General features: G+C 41.4%; 1 protein-coding gene across 1 annotated transcript; it reads left to right on the top strand.

Moving 5' to 3' along the window:
• Positions 1–1,842: 1,842 nt before the first annotated feature.
• il23r (interleukin 23 receptor) lies at positions 1,843–17,000 on the top strand. Its single transcript, XM_066692708.1, has 16 exons — positions 1,843–2,058; positions 3,265–3,391; positions 3,815–4,099; positions 4,375–4,498; positions 5,072–5,223; positions 5,506–5,648; positions 6,637–6,796; positions 7,051–7,133; positions 7,835–8,045; positions 8,166–8,348; positions 8,661–8,759; positions 9,201–9,356; positions 10,333–10,485; positions 11,005–11,104; positions 14,202–14,292; positions 14,592–17,000. Exons 2-16 carry the CDS (start codon positions 3,340–3,342, stop codon positions 15,249–15,251), a joined length of 2,652 nt encoding a protein of 883 aa, XP_066548805.1. The 5' UTR covers positions 1,843–2,058; positions 3,265–3,339; the 3' UTR covers positions 15,252–17,000.
• Positions 17,001–19,606: the final 2,606 nt, after the last annotated feature.

The following is a 19,606-nucleotide window of genomic DNA, read 5'->3' as shown; positions in this document are numbered from 1 at the left end:
TTGCATTACTGCACTTAAATTGTACTTTGCATTGAGTATACCACTGTACTGTTGTAATGTGTAAATTGAATTCTATATTGATTTGTGTTATTGCACTTTTGTAATGTTTGTTTTAACTGTAAGTCCCCTGGATAAGGGTGTCTGCACAGAAATAAACCAATTAATCAATAAATAATATAAAAGCACGTGCAGGTTCTCTCCCACACGAATCAGGATGCTGATCAGGTCAGCAGCAGGAATAATAAACAGTTGATCACTATAAACTTAGTTAAACAACTGTTAACATTAATGTGTACACAAGTAAATTATACAGGAAATATATATTTAACACTAGTAAATTATAAAGGATATATATATATATATATATATATATATATATAAAAAACAAACAAAGGAAATAAAATGCTGTTGTCAGTTGCCTGCCAGAGTGTTTTTCCACGCTGTGTCTTTGGTAAAAACATTCTGATTTAATGCTGATAGGAAAGAGAAAGTGTACCTTTGAAGGCATGCATACACAGCGGTATTGATTCTGAAACATTCAAAGATTAAAATGTAGTTTTAAAGTATATGTGAAGAAGTTTTTCTTCAGTAAATTATTTTCATACACGTGTGCTAGGATGACTCACGTGGTTTTACCCATTTTCTTCAGATACCTTTTCTATATTGAAATTCAGGTTATGAACAAGCGCAAGCACAACCTCAGCTACATCAAATCAACGTCAAAAGCCCTTTGTTCCGAGCACAGGATGTCGAATGTGTAAAAATAATTAAAAAAACGTGTTTTATTCACTTTTGCCCCATTGTTTTCTTTCCATTGTGAAAGACTTATTTTCCTGATAGATCTAAAAAAGATAAAATAAAGTGGCAGACACACATGCACACACACAAGTCTGTTGGTCGTTCGCTCTATAATGTTAAAGGTTGACATTTTCACATTAAACAGTAATACCTGAACAGAAAGTTTGCAAGACCCTAAAAGGTCATATCATTCATGCAAAAACAGTACAAAGTGCTAGACTATGATCTGACCTATATTTGATTCAATACAGTAATACAGAAAACAAAACAAAAAGAAAGAGATATAATTTATGAAATAGCTGAAAGCGCCGAAAGGTCAACACAATTGTGATGCAGCCTTGATAACTTGGCACCTTTATATATATTTTTAGAGCGCGAGAGAGAGAGAGGGAGACAGAAAGAAAAAGAGAGAGAGCAAGATTAAACTGTCCACAACATTCATATTGCATAATTTATACGACACAGATATTGAATGGGTGGAGGAATGTAATTCTGAAAAGACGGTCAACATCAACACAACATAGAACACTTTTGATGGAAAACATTGAAGACTTGAAGGTGTACAACATTACAAATACACTGCAAAAACTCAACAAAACAAACATAACCGCTGAAATAAATGTTTCTGATTTAATAAAGAGGTATCTGTGTGTGTGACACTCATTCACTGGGGTTGTCGCTTCCTCAGATTCTAAAAGGTGTGAACTATTGCACGGGTGTATTCGGTGTTAGGAAGCTTTGAGATGTTTGCTCAACCGCCCACACAAAACTTCTAAGGATTCGTATTCAAAATAGAAACAACAGCAGTAAAGCTAATAATACAAGAAAAGGAACGACAACAACACACATACAAATATACCTTGTGGATCTATATAAAAATGTTAAAACGCAACACCATCTTTCAGCTTCTGGCCTCTGGGGTTTCCCCCTCACAGTGAGGAGGGACTTCATGGAAAATGACTACAAGCACATCACCAAATCTAGGGCGAGATTAAAGACGCTGCTTCTCGTGCAAATTCTTCACACACATGCAGTCTGCTGAAGAGGGCTCAGGCACAATGTGAGCAACAGAGCTGCTGGCCTGAGAAACAACAGCACACATCGCCAGGTACCCGTCCCTCTTTCCTTCAGCGATACACAACATCTACACTCCTGTGGATTTGCGTCAGCCTTGAGATTATGGATAAAGATTCGCCGTTTCACTGGAGACCAGCATCCGTCCTCCACTCCCGTCTACATCTGATCTACAGCTCCCACAAAGTAAGACCTCTCTCTCTCTGTTTGTTTTGCTTTCAATTATATAATAAAAAAAGGCAGCAGAAAGTTTCTCTGAGCCTGATTTGAGTCCAAAGTATGTCTTCATTAACAGTCAACAGGACAATGCAGTAGCCAGTCGATGTCCTCAGATTATTATTTGTTTATTTATTAGGGTACATTGCTAATATTGTTGATATCTAGAGTTGCAGTGCCTAATTATATAAATTTTTTATGTGCAAAATACTAATTTTTCATAGACGAAGGAAATCCAGTTTGAAACAGGTTATGGAAACCACATCTCGGTGTTGAACCAGAAGATGCACATTAATGTAGGACATCAGAGAAACCATTAAACTAAAGGTTTACAAGTTTGCGCAGGAGTCTCAGCATGTGCTGAAGGCCACAAATCTAGGTCAGATGTTTTCCAGAGCAAAGCAGTTTTCAGTGAGAGAGATGAAAACATTTATTTTTAATCAAACAGATAGAGAAGCTTAAACATTCTTCTTCTATTATTATTATTCTCATTCTCCTTCATCTTCTTTTTCTCATAGTTCAAGTATTGTTGCTTTCGAAGAATAAGTCACTATTGAAATGCATTTCTAAGACAACGAGTAAAAGTTGTTCCATAGAGGTACGGTCCAATGATGAAATTGTTTTGTTTTGTTGTTGGCTTTTTCTCAAGGATCTTTACATCAGTCCTTAAGTGTGTGTGTGTGTGTGTGTGTGTGTGTGTGTGTGTGTGTGTGTGTTACCACAGAAAGGAAACTATTTATGAAAATGTCTCCAGCTCAGGTGATACATTTTCACCATGATTAATCTGTGCATAATTCAAGGGATCGAAACATGTGAGCTGCCACACTGGTCTCTGCAGCTCATGAAGAAGATTTTATCATAATATAAAACAAGTGCTGAAACACGTTGCAATAAACAGATCTACAGATGTGAGGTGCTTATTGGGTGGATTTAACCACATGAGTTGGAGACACTTTCAGATATACAAATGTACAACTATTTGCTCAACTTTTCAGCCGGTTCGCAGCCACAAGCCACAGGTGTCTCTTGATTCACACTGCCCAGATTCAGACTCATTCCCACACAGCCACAACTTTGTAAACATCAACTCTGCTTGAAGTGAAACCTCGGTAAGGCCTCTGCTTCGACCATTGTTTATAACTTTCTCAAGATGTTATTCACTCGCTTTCTTTCAAGACACCTACAGGTGTCCCGGGTGGGTGATCATGGAGTCTGATCTCGAGTGACTTTGCGACGGGACGCTCCAGAAAGATGTGGAACGCACTGCTGCTGTTCGTCTCTCTCCTTTACTGTCAGCAGGGAGGTGAGTAGGATTTGGATTCAGGGTATTGCAACGAATGCCTTACCAGTTCTGAGAAACGAAAGTGAGCTTTTACTTTATTTATATTAAACAAACAGAATAAAAGAGATAAGGACAGCTGAATGTTGATGTGAGAAAAGTGTCGAGATGGTGAGCTCCAGAAGAAGATATCATTTCTCACTTCTCCTTGGCCAGTTTTGTGTCTTGCATATCAGTATTTTAATCTCATACAGGCACTCCCACAAGCAACAGCTTGCTGGTCACATGCTTGAATGTGTCAACATACTAACAACTAATCGATATATTTCAGACTTCACATTTGGCATTCAAATTCATCTTTCATCAATTCTATTCTTATGAATGCTAAACTGCAGTTGATTGGTTAATGGGCCACAGTTACTGAATTGCTTCTGTGTCTCTGTACAGACGGTCTGAAGCTGGTTCCTCGCGGACTCATCCGTATCGAGCCTGGACCCGTGTTCCTCATGGGCTCCAACGTCACCGTCTACTGCCATTCTCTCAAGGTCAACTGCCGTGACAGATTGCAGATCTATCTGAACGAAGAGCAGCAGACGTCTCTGGAAAAAGTGAACTGTTCAACGGTCAGGCTTCACCTGGTGAACTTCCGAACCCCTCAATCCACTCTGAGGTGTGATGTGGTTCACCGAGATATAAAGACGCCCATCTGTGGCCAGACCATCGAACCAGGATGTAGGTTAAAAGGAATTAAATAAACTATTTTACTTTTTGTTTATCTGAAGTCTTTAAAAAACACATTTCCTGTTAATCTTAATCTTGCAATATCTCTGTATGCAAAAATAATGGTCAAAGCGAACCCTGCACTGTGAACGTTAGAAGCAGGCTGTTTATTGCTCATAACTATACTTCACTGAATGGAATCGAAAACCATATGGATAAATAGGTAAACGGTTCTAAGAAGGTTTTACTATGATTCGGCACAACACAAAATGTGTTTGTTTTCTCAGATCCCCCAGAGAATCCGACAAATGTAAGTTGTCTGACCCGAAGGGACTCTAAAAGCATGCTATGCAGTTGGAAGAAAGGGAAGGAAACCCATATAGCCACGAGCTACACGGTGACATTCGAACAGTACGCTGTTTTTATTTATGTATCTGTATTGATAGATCATATTTAATAACCCTGCTCATCTTTTTCTCCTGTTTACTGCCTGTTTCTTTACTAGTGGAGATGACAGAGAAGGGAGTCTGCTTCTAGTCTTGAAAAGTATCAGATGGTTCTTGCTTTCAGTATTGTAATAATTTTATCACAATCTTGCTTCTCAGTCTTCATAATTTTCTGACTTAAGCATGTGAGTGGGTGTTTAAATTATTTGGGGCACTCTCTGGTGTCACATGTGGCAAGTTTGAGGATGAAAATTGAAAAATGATGACGAGACAACCAAATCAAGTTAATAAAAGATGCCACCAGAGGGCGCAATTCAAATTGTCCCTCATTCTTATGTAAGCGTCTAATTGAGCAATGATGTTGAAAGCGGAAAACGTGCGAGGGTAATTATGTAAATATAGTGAAGAGTTCTTTAAAGAATTGCTCCACTGCATTAATATGTATGCAAATATTCTACTCATGTGAATATGTATGTCTCTGTTGGCATTTTGATTAAATAGGTTTGTCTTTGCCTCTTTTTTTCCATTTCAAAAACAGGACCAAAACCTTTTCTCTTCAGAGTGATCATGCAGAGAAAATCCAGGTGGCTTTGTCCTCCTTTGAAAACGAGTTCAGTGTTTCTATAAAGGCAAAAAATCTCCTTGGAGAAGCACTCTCTGACGTCATACATCTAAGAGTTAAAGACATAGGTAAGAATGGTATTGGAGGTATTATTATTAGTAGTAGTAGAAGCATTAATTAAACTCTCTGATGCAGTTATTAACAAACTACAGATTACCGCATAAAACAAATGCAGAAAGTTAAACAGTAAAGTTACTACAGAGAATCAGGCAGCTGGAACTAGATAAGAAGTAAGGAATCAGATTACAATACACCCTGAACACCAAGCACATAAAAGTGTTAATCAGGTCTCTAATTCTACCAGATATAGGACACATTTTCAATTGAGAACAATCCTCTGTTTATTCCAGTAATACCCAACCCACCCACGATAACCAGCGTAGATTTTGTGAATTGTTCTGAAGAGGCTGTGGTTCATTGGAATGAGTCAGAGACCCCTGAATCTCTGAGTGTTAGCGTGCGACACAGTCCCGGGAACGGCCACCGAGTTTGGGTAAGAAACGCCCTGTGAGGCCTCACCACGTTCATGAACTTCACCACACTAACCAGCTGACACATGAAACACATCAATAAATAGGCAACAGTTTTATGCTGTTCAAAGGCGAATTAATCAGTACTTTAGACAAACAACACTCCACTATCCATTGCAATCTCAGCAGCACATGTTATTGAAAGGGACTCGGATAATATTCAGTTGTGGGCCGACACCTGGCAGATTAAATAAAATGTGGACAAATGCAAGGTATTAGATGAAGGTAACAAAAATGTCCACTATAGTTACACTATGGGAGGAATAGAACTAGATTTATGTGGACTCCTCACTTTCTCCATCCAAACAATGTGGGGAAGCAATAAAAAAAAAGGGCAAACAGGATATTAGGGTGTATTGTCAAAAGTGTAGAATTGAGAACAAGGGCAGTGATGTTCAGACTGTACAATGCACTAGTTAGAGCTCATCTGGATACTGTGGACAGTTCTGGGCTCCACACTTCAAGAAAGATATCGCTGCTCTAGAGGCAGTTCAGAGGAGAGCAACCAGACTTATTCCAGGTCTGAAGGGAATGTCCTACTGAGAGACTGAGGACCTGAACCTTTTCACCCTGGAACAGAGGAGACTATGTGGGGACTTGATTCAAGTCTTCAAAATCATGAAAGGCATTGACCACATCAAACCAGAGGAGCTTTTCCAGATCAGCAGGGACACACGCACCCGGGGACACAAATGGAAATTGGGCTTCAAGGCATTCAAGACAGAAAACAGGAGACACTTCTTCACACAGAGAGGCGTCACAATCTGAACAAACTCCCCAGCGATGTGGTTGAAGCGACAATTTGGGAACATTCAAAAACAGACTGGATAGGATCCTTGATCACTTAGTTATTAATGGACACCAAACGAGCACGATGGGGCGAATGGGCTCCTATCGACTGGACACTTTGTTATGTTATGTTCTTAATCAATTATCCAATGTTTCCTGTAGGTGCATCAACAGGAATCTGATCACAACGAGGGCACTCTCGTCCTGAGAGGGTTTCAGCCCTTCACCCAGTATGCGTTTCAGATGCAGGCCTGTGTGGTGAACCGGACGTCCCAGTGCAGCGGATGGGGCCCGTCTTTCACCGTGAGGAGCCCAGAAGCAGGTAATCGAGCTATTGTGTTTATTTTCTCAGCTCCCAAGCAGCCAGAGACAGTAATCATTTTGTTGGACAGCCGCCACTGCATGTGTAAGGTTAGTAATCACGTTACGGACACAAGAGCGCCGTAAGAATTGTAATGCTCCTCTGCAACGAGTTTTATTTGCGGAACATTTAGTTTTTTTTTGTCTTTGTGTCCTGCATTTTTCTTACTACCTTATCCACCCTGAATAATGCAAAATCCTGTCCCTGGTCTTAAGCACCGTCTAAAAGACTGGATCTGTGGCGGATCGTTGGAGGCATTCAGGGCACCAGAACACGGAATGTGACGGTTCTTTGGAAGGTATTGTTCCTGAATCCGGGACATTTCTCTTTCTACACCAATTATGTGTTTAAATCCTTACTTTAGCAAATCTCTGCTATTTAAAAGGCTGGTGACACCCCATAACTCCTACACACCCCATAAACTATTGCTCATTCTTAATGGACCAGTAATACCACCCAAGTGAGTCATCCCTATTTATTTAAAAATGATTAAACATATTACATGTTTGTTTTTCTCAGTTTTATCACCTTCCAAAACAGTGATATCGTACTGTGGCGTCTGCGTGTGGGAATCATTATCTATAGATCCTCTCAATTCCTTCCAGAAAATGAAATTTCTCCCATAGTACACATTCTTTGCTCTTTCTATAATGCAGAATCAGTTTCCTTGCTGTTTATCGACTCTAGGTGGCTCTACAGTTCATAAAGTCATTTTGCAGAACTGAAATCAGTACTGTTGTATTTCCCCTGAGTTAACTGATGTTGTTTAGAAGATCAATGTCCAGCAACTCCCACTAGGGGTGATGGCACTTTCTAGTAATTATAGTTATTTATGTAAATGTTTGAGACCATAGATTCCCTACATCTATGTCCTTCCTTTTTTACTCAGTCATCTCTCTGCCTGCAGCGCCCTCTACTGGCAGAAACTATATATATTTTTAATTTCTTCATGTGAATCAATATCCTCTATAAAATATTAAATGTGTGTCTGTTTTTCAGCCCCTCGCTCCTCAAGATTGCAGAGGACAGATTCAGGGATACCGGGTGTTTTACCGTAAGGACGTTGAGGACGATTCAGTCGTCCATACATGTGAGGCCAATGCGACTCAGTACACGGTTACTCTGCCGCCTGCCGTACGACGTCTTCTGGTCACCACCTTCACCTCCGCAGGAAGTTCCCCGGCCGCTGAACTCATCACCGGACAGACAGGTATCACGTCCGGGCTGCGGCCACCATATTTACCAGCATTAATCTACATTTGTTTATATCATTATTAACGTCATTATGATTGTTTGCCACTAGTATTAATTGTCTTTGAATGCTTTGCAGTTCTTGGGAAACCCACAATTACAAATCTGACATCTGTGAGTCGTTCTGCGCTCTTCCTGACTTGGGAATCATACTGGTACCAGAATGAACCGGCGCTCTGGTACATCATACAGTGGACTGGAAATGACCAGGACATACAATGGAAAAAGGTAGCAGCCAATCACAACTCGGCATATATCGAAGGTGAGAACTGCGTGCCTGAAGTATATCTTTGGGAAAGTGTCCACCCCAGCTGTGTGAAAGTGTAGTGATTCACATGATTTCAGCAGGCCCTGCAGGTTCCCTCTGTTGGTCCCAATAAAAACAGTTTTCACCTCAACAGTGTGGATTTTAATGTGTAGATAAGTGGAAACAAAATCCTCTTTTAAACTCAACAAAATGCGAAAAGGGTTCAAGGGGGTGCAGACTGTCTATAGGCACTGTATATCTATATGTTAATATCATTCAAACCCCAACCTGCTTTCACAACAGCTATAAACGTTATTGTTTTTTCAGCCAATTCCCCTGGAGTCAGGTTTACCATTTTACTGTTCGCCGTCACAGCACAAGGGGAGAGCCAGCCTGCCTCTGCCGAAGGGTATTCACAGGAAGAGAGTAAGTTGAAAACAGTGTATGTTATTTTTATTTGTAATAGTAGTAGTAGTAGTTGTGGTCCTAGTGGCTGTAGCAAAAGTCATCAAACCATTCACTCTTGCCAAATACATTTGTATCAGTTCACAGCCTCTGCACGTCGAGCCTTTAAAAACAGCAGCTTTCCTCAACTTCCTTTGTTGGCCGCAACCCCCTCCCCCACCTCATTTTTGTCTGCTCATCCCCAAGCGCTGGGTGGTCAGCCTTTGCAAGCCTCCTGCTCAGTTACAAAGTGATATCTGGACATATTATTTACTAATCAGTTTGCATTTGCATAGTGTAAACACAGTTACATGCTATCTAAATGTGTCAGTGCAGTGTATCTTTACCACAGATTAAGTGTCGTGTTGCAGGTTTCTCTGCTGCAGGAAACTGACGGGAATGCTTTGTTTTATAATGTTTCAGAACCACTAGCTGGGCCAAAGGTGTTGATACTCAAAACTGAGGAAAGACGAATTCTAATCCAATGGGAGGAAATTCCCCTACACCAACGGAGAGGATTTATCCGAAACTATATAGTGTATCTGATGAAAGACCCAGAGCAGGCCTTTTTAAAAAACAGTAAGTGCCTTTGTAAGTTCGGATGCATGTGTGTGTTTGTACACACGTGTGCTGTACATGTACAGAAGATGCCTGGAAGTCTCGTAGCCTTTCACCTGCCCTTTATCTCTGCAGAACACCAACCCATAAAACGTTCAGAGGGATTTTTAACATATCCTTCCTGAAAATGTAAATCCGAGTTCCAGTAACTCAGTTCGGTTCCCAATTTGAATCATCACTTGAAACAGTTACCTTTTTTTTCTCTTCAAAAACACTAGGTGGCTCTGTCAGTTTCAGCTAAAACGACATATGGTCAATTAAACTCGACAAATGTCTCTGAGAAGGTGGAAGAGTTTCACACAGCAAATGGTGCGAATAATTAGTATTCTCTTCAATCCTGTGAAATGAGGGCACTGGCACAGTAGAGGAGATTGGCATGAGCAGCACTTGTATTGTCGAGCCGCCCTGGCTGGTGTTAATCATAACGCAGGGAGGCGCTGACGCTTGTGGGCCACCAGCTATAATTAGCTCGCTGCTGTGAACAGAACAGGAAAGAAAGTCACAGAGCGGAAAACACGTGTGGCTACAAGCATGCACTTCTGACAAAGAGCTCTGTTTACTTGCCTCCTGTGCATTTTCAAGCCTCTCTCAATATCTACCCCCCCCCCTAACTTTATGTATGAGCTGTAAACTTTACACTTCCCATACGAAGAACACCACCAGTAAAGTGCAAATATGATATTGGTGTCGTGACTATTCATTGCAACTTGACAGCATTTATTTTTGATCCACATTTTGGCCTTCATTTGTTATTGTCTATTTCTCGGGTCTCACAGGTCTTAGTACAACCACAATCCCTTGGCCAGTGAAAGTAGAGATATGTGTATGTATGTATATATAATATAAAGTTTCCAAACAGCCTATTCCAAAGCGCTTCTGCAAGAAGAGTCTATTGTCCTTCCTGTCTAATGAACACACCATTATTTTTCGGTTCTAGTTTCTGTTCCGGGCAATTTTTCACATCAGCTCTGGTTGGAAAGGCTGGACCCCAGATCGCAGTACATAATTCACATGACCGCATCGACTGCAGCCGGGGAAGGTCCCCGAGGGCCCAACAAAGTGTTCTATTTTCAGAGGCCAAGGCAGCCAGGTCAGTATGCATTATAAATAGATTATTTGACCCCATGCCATTGACCAGATTAGCTTTGGGATAATCAGATAACCATTCCACACCTCATACAATCCTGAGTTAGATTCACGTAGAAACAATGTGTCCGCTTTCTATGAATCCACTCAAGTGCGTCCTTTTGAAACATAAACATATTCTCTTGAGCACTAAAGGCTACAGCTGTTTAACTTTTGCTTCTCTTTGCATGAACGGTAAAACACGAAAAGGAAGCGGTTGGCTAGGAAAACCGACATCATAACTGCAGGCTGAAGTGCTTTCTTTCACAAGTAAAAGCTACAAGAAAAACAGTCAGCCACGCAAAGCAAAGAACAAGCAATAATGTAGTGAACAAATCCACTTATTGATTGTTAATCGATTTTTCTGATTTCCCATCCTATTTTTATTGATTGCTTAATGAGCTTGCTGGTAATTAGTGAGGTTTGAAATGTTTCTACAGACCCGTGACCCATAAAACACTTTTTATTGATTTTTCTCTTCCAGATCGGACTGACGTCACCACCGTTATCCTGCTCTGCCTCATAGCCGTTGTCCCCGTAACTGTTCTGGCCAACCTGATGTTTTGGAATTGTATCAGACAAAGGTAACAGAGTTCATGCCTTGTTCATTTAAATACTGCGTGAACAGCATTGTGAGAATCTCAGATGCGCTACTTTGAACACTTTGTCACCTTTTTTCAACACCCAAGGTGATGATGTTATGATGACGAGATGATATCTCAGCAGCCCACAGATCTGAACATGTATGGCCTCTGAGCCAAGACTACAAAACTGATCATGGAAAGAAAGAGGAAAAAAGAGTAGAAATGAAATTGTCAGCTCCGTTTTTCTTTGGCGAGACAATGGCTTGACCACAGCGAGATGGTGTCCCCCACCTTCGGAGCACCGTCCAGCATGCCAGAGTGATAGACAGTCTCCGATGGCGGTCTCATCGTGGGTGCATCCAGAGAGCAAGAGGAGGGCAGGGTTTGACACATAACACTGTCTCACAACCGAAAGAGGAAGAGGCCAGAACAGTGTCCATGCACTTGGGGAAAGTGTGAGGAGCTTGCAACAGGCTGAAGGGGAGGACATCTTGGACGGCATGCTCTCATTTGAACACCATATAAAAGCCATTACGCGGACATTTTTTTCCACCTCCGCAACATCTCCAGGCTTCATCCTTCATTGTCACACTCCAGCACTGAAACCCTTATCCATGCCTTGGTCACTTCCCAATTGGACTACTGCAATTCTCTCCTTACTGGTATCCCTATTAAACTCACCAATAGACTACAATTGGTCCAGAACTCTGCTGCCAGAATACTCACCTGCACTAGATCATCTGAACATATCACACCAGTCCTTATCCAGTTACATTGGCTCCCTGTGCACTACCCTATCGTCTTTAAGTCGCTCCTTCTTACTTACAAAGCCCTTCATAACCTGGCACCTAATCATCCCAGCCTATGCCCCTTCCCGCTCCCTCTGTTCCTCTTCTGCTGGTCTCCTTGTCACTCAAAAACTCACCTTTTTAAGAAAGCCTACGTTCTATAGCCCTATGGCTACATCTTAGCTGATGTTTCCTTTGTAACTGTCAGTCCCTATGTATTTCTCCATCGTAATCTATGTTTATTGTATTAATTTATTTTATATAGGTCAACTTTGTGTAAGATGTCCTTGAGTATCTAGAAAGGCGTCCCCCAAATAAAATGTATTATTATTATTATTATTATTATTATTATTCTTATTATTATTATCTCCAAAACTGCAGCTCTTGTGGGATGTTCCCGGTCTGCAGTGGTCAGTACCTATCAAAAGTGCTCCAAGGAAGGAAAAGCGGTAAACCGGCAACAGGGTCATGGGCGGCCAAGGCTCATTGATGCACGTGTGGAGCGAAGGCTGGCCCGTGTGGTCCGATCCAAGAGACGAGCTACTGTAGCTCAAATTGCTGGTTCTGATAGAAAGGTGTCAGAACACACGGTGCATCGCAGTTTGTTGCGTATGGGGCTGCGTAGCCGCAGACCAGTCAGGGTGCCCATGCTGACCCCTGTCCACTGCCGAAAGCGCCTACAATGGGCACGTGAGCATCAGAACTGGACCACGGAGCAATGGAAGAAGGTGGTCTGGTCTGATGAATCATGAGTTCAAGGTGTTGACTTGGCCTCCAAATTCCCCAGATCTCAATCCAATCGAGCATCTGTGGGATGTGCTGGACAAACAAGTCCGATCCATGGAGGCCCACCTCGCAACTTACAGGACTTAAAGGATCTGCTGCTAACGTCTTGGTGCCAGATACCACAGCACATCTTCAGGTCTAGTGGAGTCCATGCCTCGACGGGTCAGGGCTGTTTTGGTGGCAAAAGGGGGACCTACACAATATTAGGCAGGTGGTCATAATGTTATGGCTGATCGGTGTATATATATATATATATATATACACTCACCTAAAGGATTATTAGGAACACCATACTAATACTGTGTTTGACCCCCTTTCGCCTTCAGAACTGCCTTAATTCTACGTGGCATTGATTCAACAAGGTGCTGAAAGCATTCTTTATAAATGTTGGCCCATATTGATAGGATAGCATCTTGCAGTTGATGGAGATTTGTGGGATGCACATCCAGGGCACGAAGCTCCCGTTCCACCACATCCCAAAGATGCTCTATTGGGTTGAGATCTGGTGACTGCGGGGGCCAGTTTAGTACAGTGAACTCATTGTCATGTTCAAGAAACCAATTTGAAATGATTCGACCTTTGTGACATGGTGCATTATCCTGCTGGAAGTAGCCATCAGAGGATGGGTACATGGTGGTCATAAAGGGATGGACATGGTCAGAAACAATGCTCAGGTAGGCCGTGGCATTTAAACGATGCCCAATTGGCACTAAGGGGCCTAAAGTGTGCCAAGAAAACATCCCCCACACCATTACACCACCACCACCAGCCTGCACAGTGGTAACAAGGCATGATGGATCCATGTTCTCATTCTGTTTACGCCAAATTCTGACTCTACCATCTGAATGTCTCAACAGAAATCGAGACCCATCAGACCAGGCAACATTTTTCCAGTCTTCAACTGTCCAATTTTGGGGAGCTTGTGCAAATTGTAGCCTCTTTCTCCTATTTGTAGTGGAGATGAGTGGTACCCGGTGGGGTCTTCTGCTGTTGTAGCCCATCCGCCTCAAGGTTGTACGTGTTGTGGCTTCACAAATGCTTTGCTGCATACCTCGGTTGTAACGAGTGGTTATTTCAGTCAAAGTTGCTCTTCTATCAGCTTGAATCAGTCGGCCCATTCTCCTCTGACCTCTAGCATCAACAAGGCATTTTCGCCCACAGGACTGCCGCATACTGGATGTTTTTCCCTTTTCACACCATTCTTTGTAAACCCTAGAAATGGTTGTGCGTGAAAATCCCAGTAACTGAGCAGATTGTGAAATACTCAGACCGGCCCGTCTGGCACCAACAACCATGCCACGCTCAAAATTGCTTAAATCACCTTTCTTTCCCATTCAGACATTCAGTTTGGAGTTCAGGAGATTGTCTTGACCAGGACCACACCCCTAAATGCATTGAAGCAACTGCCATGTGATTGGTTGGTTAGATAATTGCATTAATGAGAAATTGAACAGGTGTTCCTAATAATCCTTTAGGTGAGTGTATATATATATATATATCACTGTCAATGTTCTTTCTTTCAGACTTAAAAGGATATGTATGTCCTGGGGACCCAAGTGGCTGTTTGAAAAGATCCCTAAGGCTAAAAACAGCACTGTTATAAAGCTGTTTGAGGTAAGCAGAAGCATTTATAAACACACCTGCCTCACATTGCTGATAGACAGTTTTTTGTTCATCTTTAGTGAAAACGTTGCAAACACAAAGAGGGAGAGTGTGGCACAATTAGGACTGGGAAGTATGATTAAACAAATACAAAACAAACAAATACCTTAACTAGTATCTGATTAAAGAATACAATATTCAGATCGTTATCAGCCCCCCATCAAATGATTTTCTCTTCCCCGGACGCCTGGTATCTCTTCACACATTAAATGTACTGCTTGGTATATTTCATTTTGCTTTCTTCTCCCCAGGAAAAAGAAAGGAATGAGTCTGACTCTTCCTGGCTGTCCATGTACAGCGACCCCCCCATCACGAACGTGGAAGAGCTCGTTCTGTTTCCAGATCACAGCGGTCCTCACGGTCAAGCCTCCAGAGAGGAGAGCGCGGCGGCGGTGGCTGGCAGCGTGGGAAATCCAGAGACAAACGTGTTTCCCGCCGAAAGATACGGATACAAACCGCAGCTCTCGAAGGAGGAGCAGGAGAGCGAGACGTCCGAGGGATCAGACAATCTGTGGCTCGTGCCGCCGTTCATGGACATATACCCCACCCAGACGGGGAGTGTCTCTCCCGCGGTGGACTGTGGGATACTGACCAGCGTGGTCCTGAACATGACACCCGGAAGACCGAGCAGAAAGCCGATCACAATAGGAGATATCCACCCGAGTGTGAGCAGCCCAATGCAGGGCACCGGGTTCACGGGGAGAGCGCAGCTGGAGGCTCTGACCGCGGGGCAGGACGACTCTGCGGACGACTCTGTGGACGACTCTGCAGATGACTGGGACCAGGGGCAGACTTTACTCCTGGAGGAGCTGGCGAATTGTCTGAGCCCTTCTTCTGAACTGGACCCCACAGAGAACACCTTTTATTTCCCCCAGGGTGTGTTTGCAGACAGTGATTGCAGACGTGCTTAAAAAGGCCTTGATCCGTGTCTGAGCTGAAATCTATCTTGGACAGTTGCCTTTAAGGGTGTGTTCACACTTGTAGTTTGGTTCTCTTGGTTCTCTTGGTCCGGACCAAAAATGAAAATGATACATTTAGTCCTGGTTCGCTTAGCGTTCACACTGGCATTTTTAACACTGAACCTAAACAAAAGGCATAAGGATAAGGTCACAACCTGAATGGACAGCTTTTATGACGTATATTTTGCGATGGAACTTGCCGAATATCGTAAAAAAAAAATGGAACGCTTCACGGATTTGCGTGTCATCCTTTTGCAGCCGAACATCCAAAACCATGCTGTCTCCTGGGCTAAATGCGCTCGTTTGCTTATATTGTGGTATTCACACCAGTTGAGAACAAACGAGGAGCACATAAAATGTATAAAGGAGGTAAAACTGTTTATGTACTGTTGACGCAGCTTCATCACTTTTATGCGCACTGTTCCACACTCCTGTTGAACCCACTTTCCCTTAACCTATCACTGAACACACTTGAGCATTTTTGTGCGTTTTGTCGAGTATGCTGGAAATATGCTCGTCGGACCAAATGTTAATAAGGAACTTTACCTCCTCATCGCTCCATGTTTGCCCTCTGCTCATTTTGTTGTCATTCTTGTGACATCACATCCTGTTACTGGTCCTTTTTCACGTCTTTGGTCCATGTTGCATTCACATATCTATCGAACCGCACCAGAGTTCATTTGGAAGCGGACCGAGACCCACTTTTCTGGCGGTCTCGGTCTGCTTGTTTGGTGTGCACCAAGGTTTGGGTGGCAGCGTTCACACTTGTTCAAATGAACCGCACTAACAGAGCAATCGCACCAGAGTTCATTTTAATCTAACCAAACCTGCCAAGTGTGAACACACCCTAACAAAGATAAAACAAGGACCATTTAAGTGGAGATTTTTATTTTATGTACAGAGCCTTGCAAAAGTATTTGGACCCTTCCTATGGGGTCCCATTTTGTGACTCAATGATGTATACACATTTTGTATTAACTTAATATTGTATTCATGACTTGAATGCTCAAACTGAAGACTTTTAAGCGTCAGATACATTTTAGTATATGTCAGCAAAAACGAAAGAGAAAGAAATGAAATGTGTTGATTGCATAAGTATTCAGATCCGTCAACCCTTTGGCAGCAATTACAGCTGATTCTCTTCAAGTTCGGATGTTAACAAAAACATGTGTACCCTTCTCCTGACAGTGACTTTATCCCTGACTTGCTTTGAAAGCTCCTTGGTCTTCATGGTTGAATCTTTGCTTGGAAACCTCACAGAGACAGATGTTTCTATTCTGAAATCTTGAGGACCACTGTCCAACTAATCGTGTGGCTTGTTATGGTCATTTTGTGCACCTGAATTCATTTAGGTTTGCCACTGATAGGGTTTGAACACTTATGCACGGACTAATGCATTTTTATATCATATTAATGATCTCTTTACTTTCTTGTTGTGTTGTTTGTATTACACATATTACTTCCTACTTCAACGTGTCATGACCGCAGAGCTTTAAAGCAACACAATGTGAAAACTGTAAGGGGGTCTGAATACTTTTGAAAGACACTGTATAATTCTTTGTGTTTTGGGCATTAATTTTGTTTTAATATATGAATTATCACTAAGTTTGAAACAAGGAGTTATGAGATTTGATGGTACATTTTCAAATAATGCACTTACAGGGTTTTTTTCTGCACACTAAATAAAATGTATCAAAATTCTGCAAATTCTCTAGATGCATATAGAGTCTGAGATTCTGGGTTTATCACCAACACATCTACATTTTAAAATAAACCTTACTTTATTAAGTAAGGAGGGAATTTAATCTCTTTGTAGACTTAATACTTATCATCAGAAGATTAATAAATAAATAAATAAATAAGTACAGAATTTGAAAGTTTCCTGTACTTTGCTATTAATTTTGCTATTAACAGCGAATAATGTGAATTCTTGACACCGCTGAAATAAGCTCTCTAGTAAAAGCCAGCCCTGTGGATTAGACACTTCTGCAATAACTTTATAAATAGACGTGCTATGAGTCATTGATGCAAATAAGTGTGAAAAACAACATATTTTTAAAACCCAGAGCAGTTCGTAGTTTGTTACTGTAAGTTGCACCTGCGTATAAAACTGTGCTCACAATTTCCTGTACAGTCCCTACAGTCGCTTCCTTCTAGATACTGACTGAATGAATGAAAAAAGCAGGTATTCGTGTTTCTCCTTCAAAGACAGACTGGGGTTTGCAAAAGGCAAATAGATTGTAGTGATAAATACATTGAAATCATTAACAAAAGTCACTGATGAGGCTTCTTTGACACAAACCTGCAATCACATTAACTGATCGACATCGACAGATCTGCGGCCTCGCCAGAATCAGATAACAGGACCTAACAGACCCATAATTACTAAGATGAATGTGTCTCTGTGTCTCATCTGACTTGCTCTGTGTTACATAAATGTTACATAAAAGTTTACATGTGAGATAAAGCCTCTATGTTTGTGCCACAAAGTTTCAGTCTCTGGAAGATAAGAGGGTTTAGAATCGCCCTCTCTTACCACTGAAAATGAAAACAGACCCAAAACAAGCAAATGGGTTTGAATACAAGCAACACACAACCTCTGATAAGAAAACAACTGAAAGACTACACCACTGAGTGCCGTGCTTTTAACATGTGGCACTTCTCTGACCAGCACACATTGTGGTTTCCGGCTTCTGAAGAAACATATTTCTAAAAGCAATGTGTGCATTGGAGGCTGAAAAATAAATAGTTAAAAAAATAAATGAAGCAAAAGATCTTCTTTGAACGTAAACAGTTATCCCTGTATGGCTAATTTTCATCATCATCTACATCCTTCTGCACATCAGGTAAAAAAAGATCAGAATGGTTTACAGATGGAATCTAAATCTTAATCTGGGGCGATGCAGACAGGCATTGCATATCTGTACAACTTAACCACTGTCTCTCTGGTTATCAGATGGTGCTTTGATCTTGCCCAGTGTTGCTTTTCACTTATGTGTGGACTTTGCTTGAGGATTTGGGTATTATTTATGGTCTTTTACAATTGACTTCTTAATTTGCTGTGAAGTGGGAATGACTTTAAGTATGGCATCATGCACTGACCTTTGCCGTTAGATACAGCTAACCTTTGCACAGTCATTTCAGCACAGGGGTTAGGTTTGTTTTGGGTTTGAAAAATCCAGAAATTGTCAAACTGTCTGTTACCTTTGAAGGTAGAGTGTACTGTTTTTACACAGCAGGTGGTTTTAGAAATACCAAATAAAACCAAAAAAAACTCACAGCAGACAACCTTCAAACCTCGCCTTGACTATATGAGAAATGTAATACTTAGCAGTTTCCTCTCCAAATGAAGATCGCCGACTCCAATCCAATCTCATCACTGCAATTCTGATTTAATGCACTTGAGCATTTTCCTCTAGGTAGAAATTGTCAGTCTGAGCTGACTTTTGAATTTCCAGGAAGCAGATTTTTGGATTGTAAAGGTAGTAGTAGTGAAAATTGCGTACATTTTTCCTGTTTCTAAAAAAAATATGAATAATGATTAATAAACTTTCACTTTCACAATATTAATAGGCAAAGCACAGAAGGGAAACATTAATCTTTTCTCTCTCTTTTTGTAGATAACCAAAGATGAAATGGTGCTCAAATAGCATAAAATGACTGGGGAATTCCCTCTCTAGTACCCCTGGGTATCACTTTTTTTTCTTTTTTCTCACTCTGTGAGCCTTGCTCTCTGCCACCATTGGATCCTGGATTTGGCTTTCTCTGTGTTTTTAGAAACCAGGCAGAGCTGGATATTGTAAGTACTATAAGAGAGAGACGCTAAAGGAACATGCATCACTTTGGGGCAGTGAAGTCATTTGTGTTGTAGATGTGTATGTGTGAGTCGGTGGGAGTGCTGCAGGGTTGTAGAAAGGGGGTTGTTGTGGGAGTAGATACACAATTTAAGGAGAAAAATGTCTTTCAGTGAAGATTAACTCCACGCCGAGATACACTTTAACTACAACCGTTTCAAAATCACCACTGCTTTGAATTATGTCCTGTGGAATGTTTCTATACAGGTTACCTTTTTAGAGGATAATTGTAATCCATTTTATTCAGTTGGCAAACGTAATACATTGAATATAGATAGATTACAAAAAAACAAAAAACAAAAAATAAACCAGTATATTAAAACACACCTCTTATGAATTTGGGATTTGATACCCCCTACCGGCACACCTGCTGTTTATTCAAACCCCCGGAGCTCATTTCCAACACGAAATAGAGATATAGCTAGCATGTTCACGACTTAGTCTCCATAAAGC

This window comes from Amia ocellicauda, chromosome 19, assembly GCF_036373705.1.
Source record: "Amia ocellicauda isolate fAmiCal2 chromosome 19, fAmiCal2.hap1, whole genome shotgun sequence".
Lineage (NCBI taxonomy): Eukaryota > Metazoa > Chordata > Actinopteri > Amiiformes > Amiidae > Amia > Amia ocellicauda.
This window is presented reverse-complemented; position numbering and strand designations above follow the sequence as displayed.

What these genes read in the sequence shown, in the direction of transcription:
- il23r (XM_066692708.1), top strand. Translation starts at nt 3,340, where the DNA reads ATGTGGAACGCACTGCTGCTGTTCGTCTCTCTCCTTTACTGTCAGCAG. An exon ending in TCTAAGAGTTAAAGACATAG is followed by an intron (nt 5,224 to 5,505) that starts GTAAGAATGGTA and finishes TGTTTATTCCAG; the next exon opens with TAATACCCAACCCACCCACG. An exon ending in CGTGAGGAGCCCAGAAGCAG is followed by an intron (nt 6,797 to 7,050) that starts GTAATCGAGCTA and finishes CCTGGTCTTAAG; the next exon opens with CACCGTCTAAAAGACTGGAT.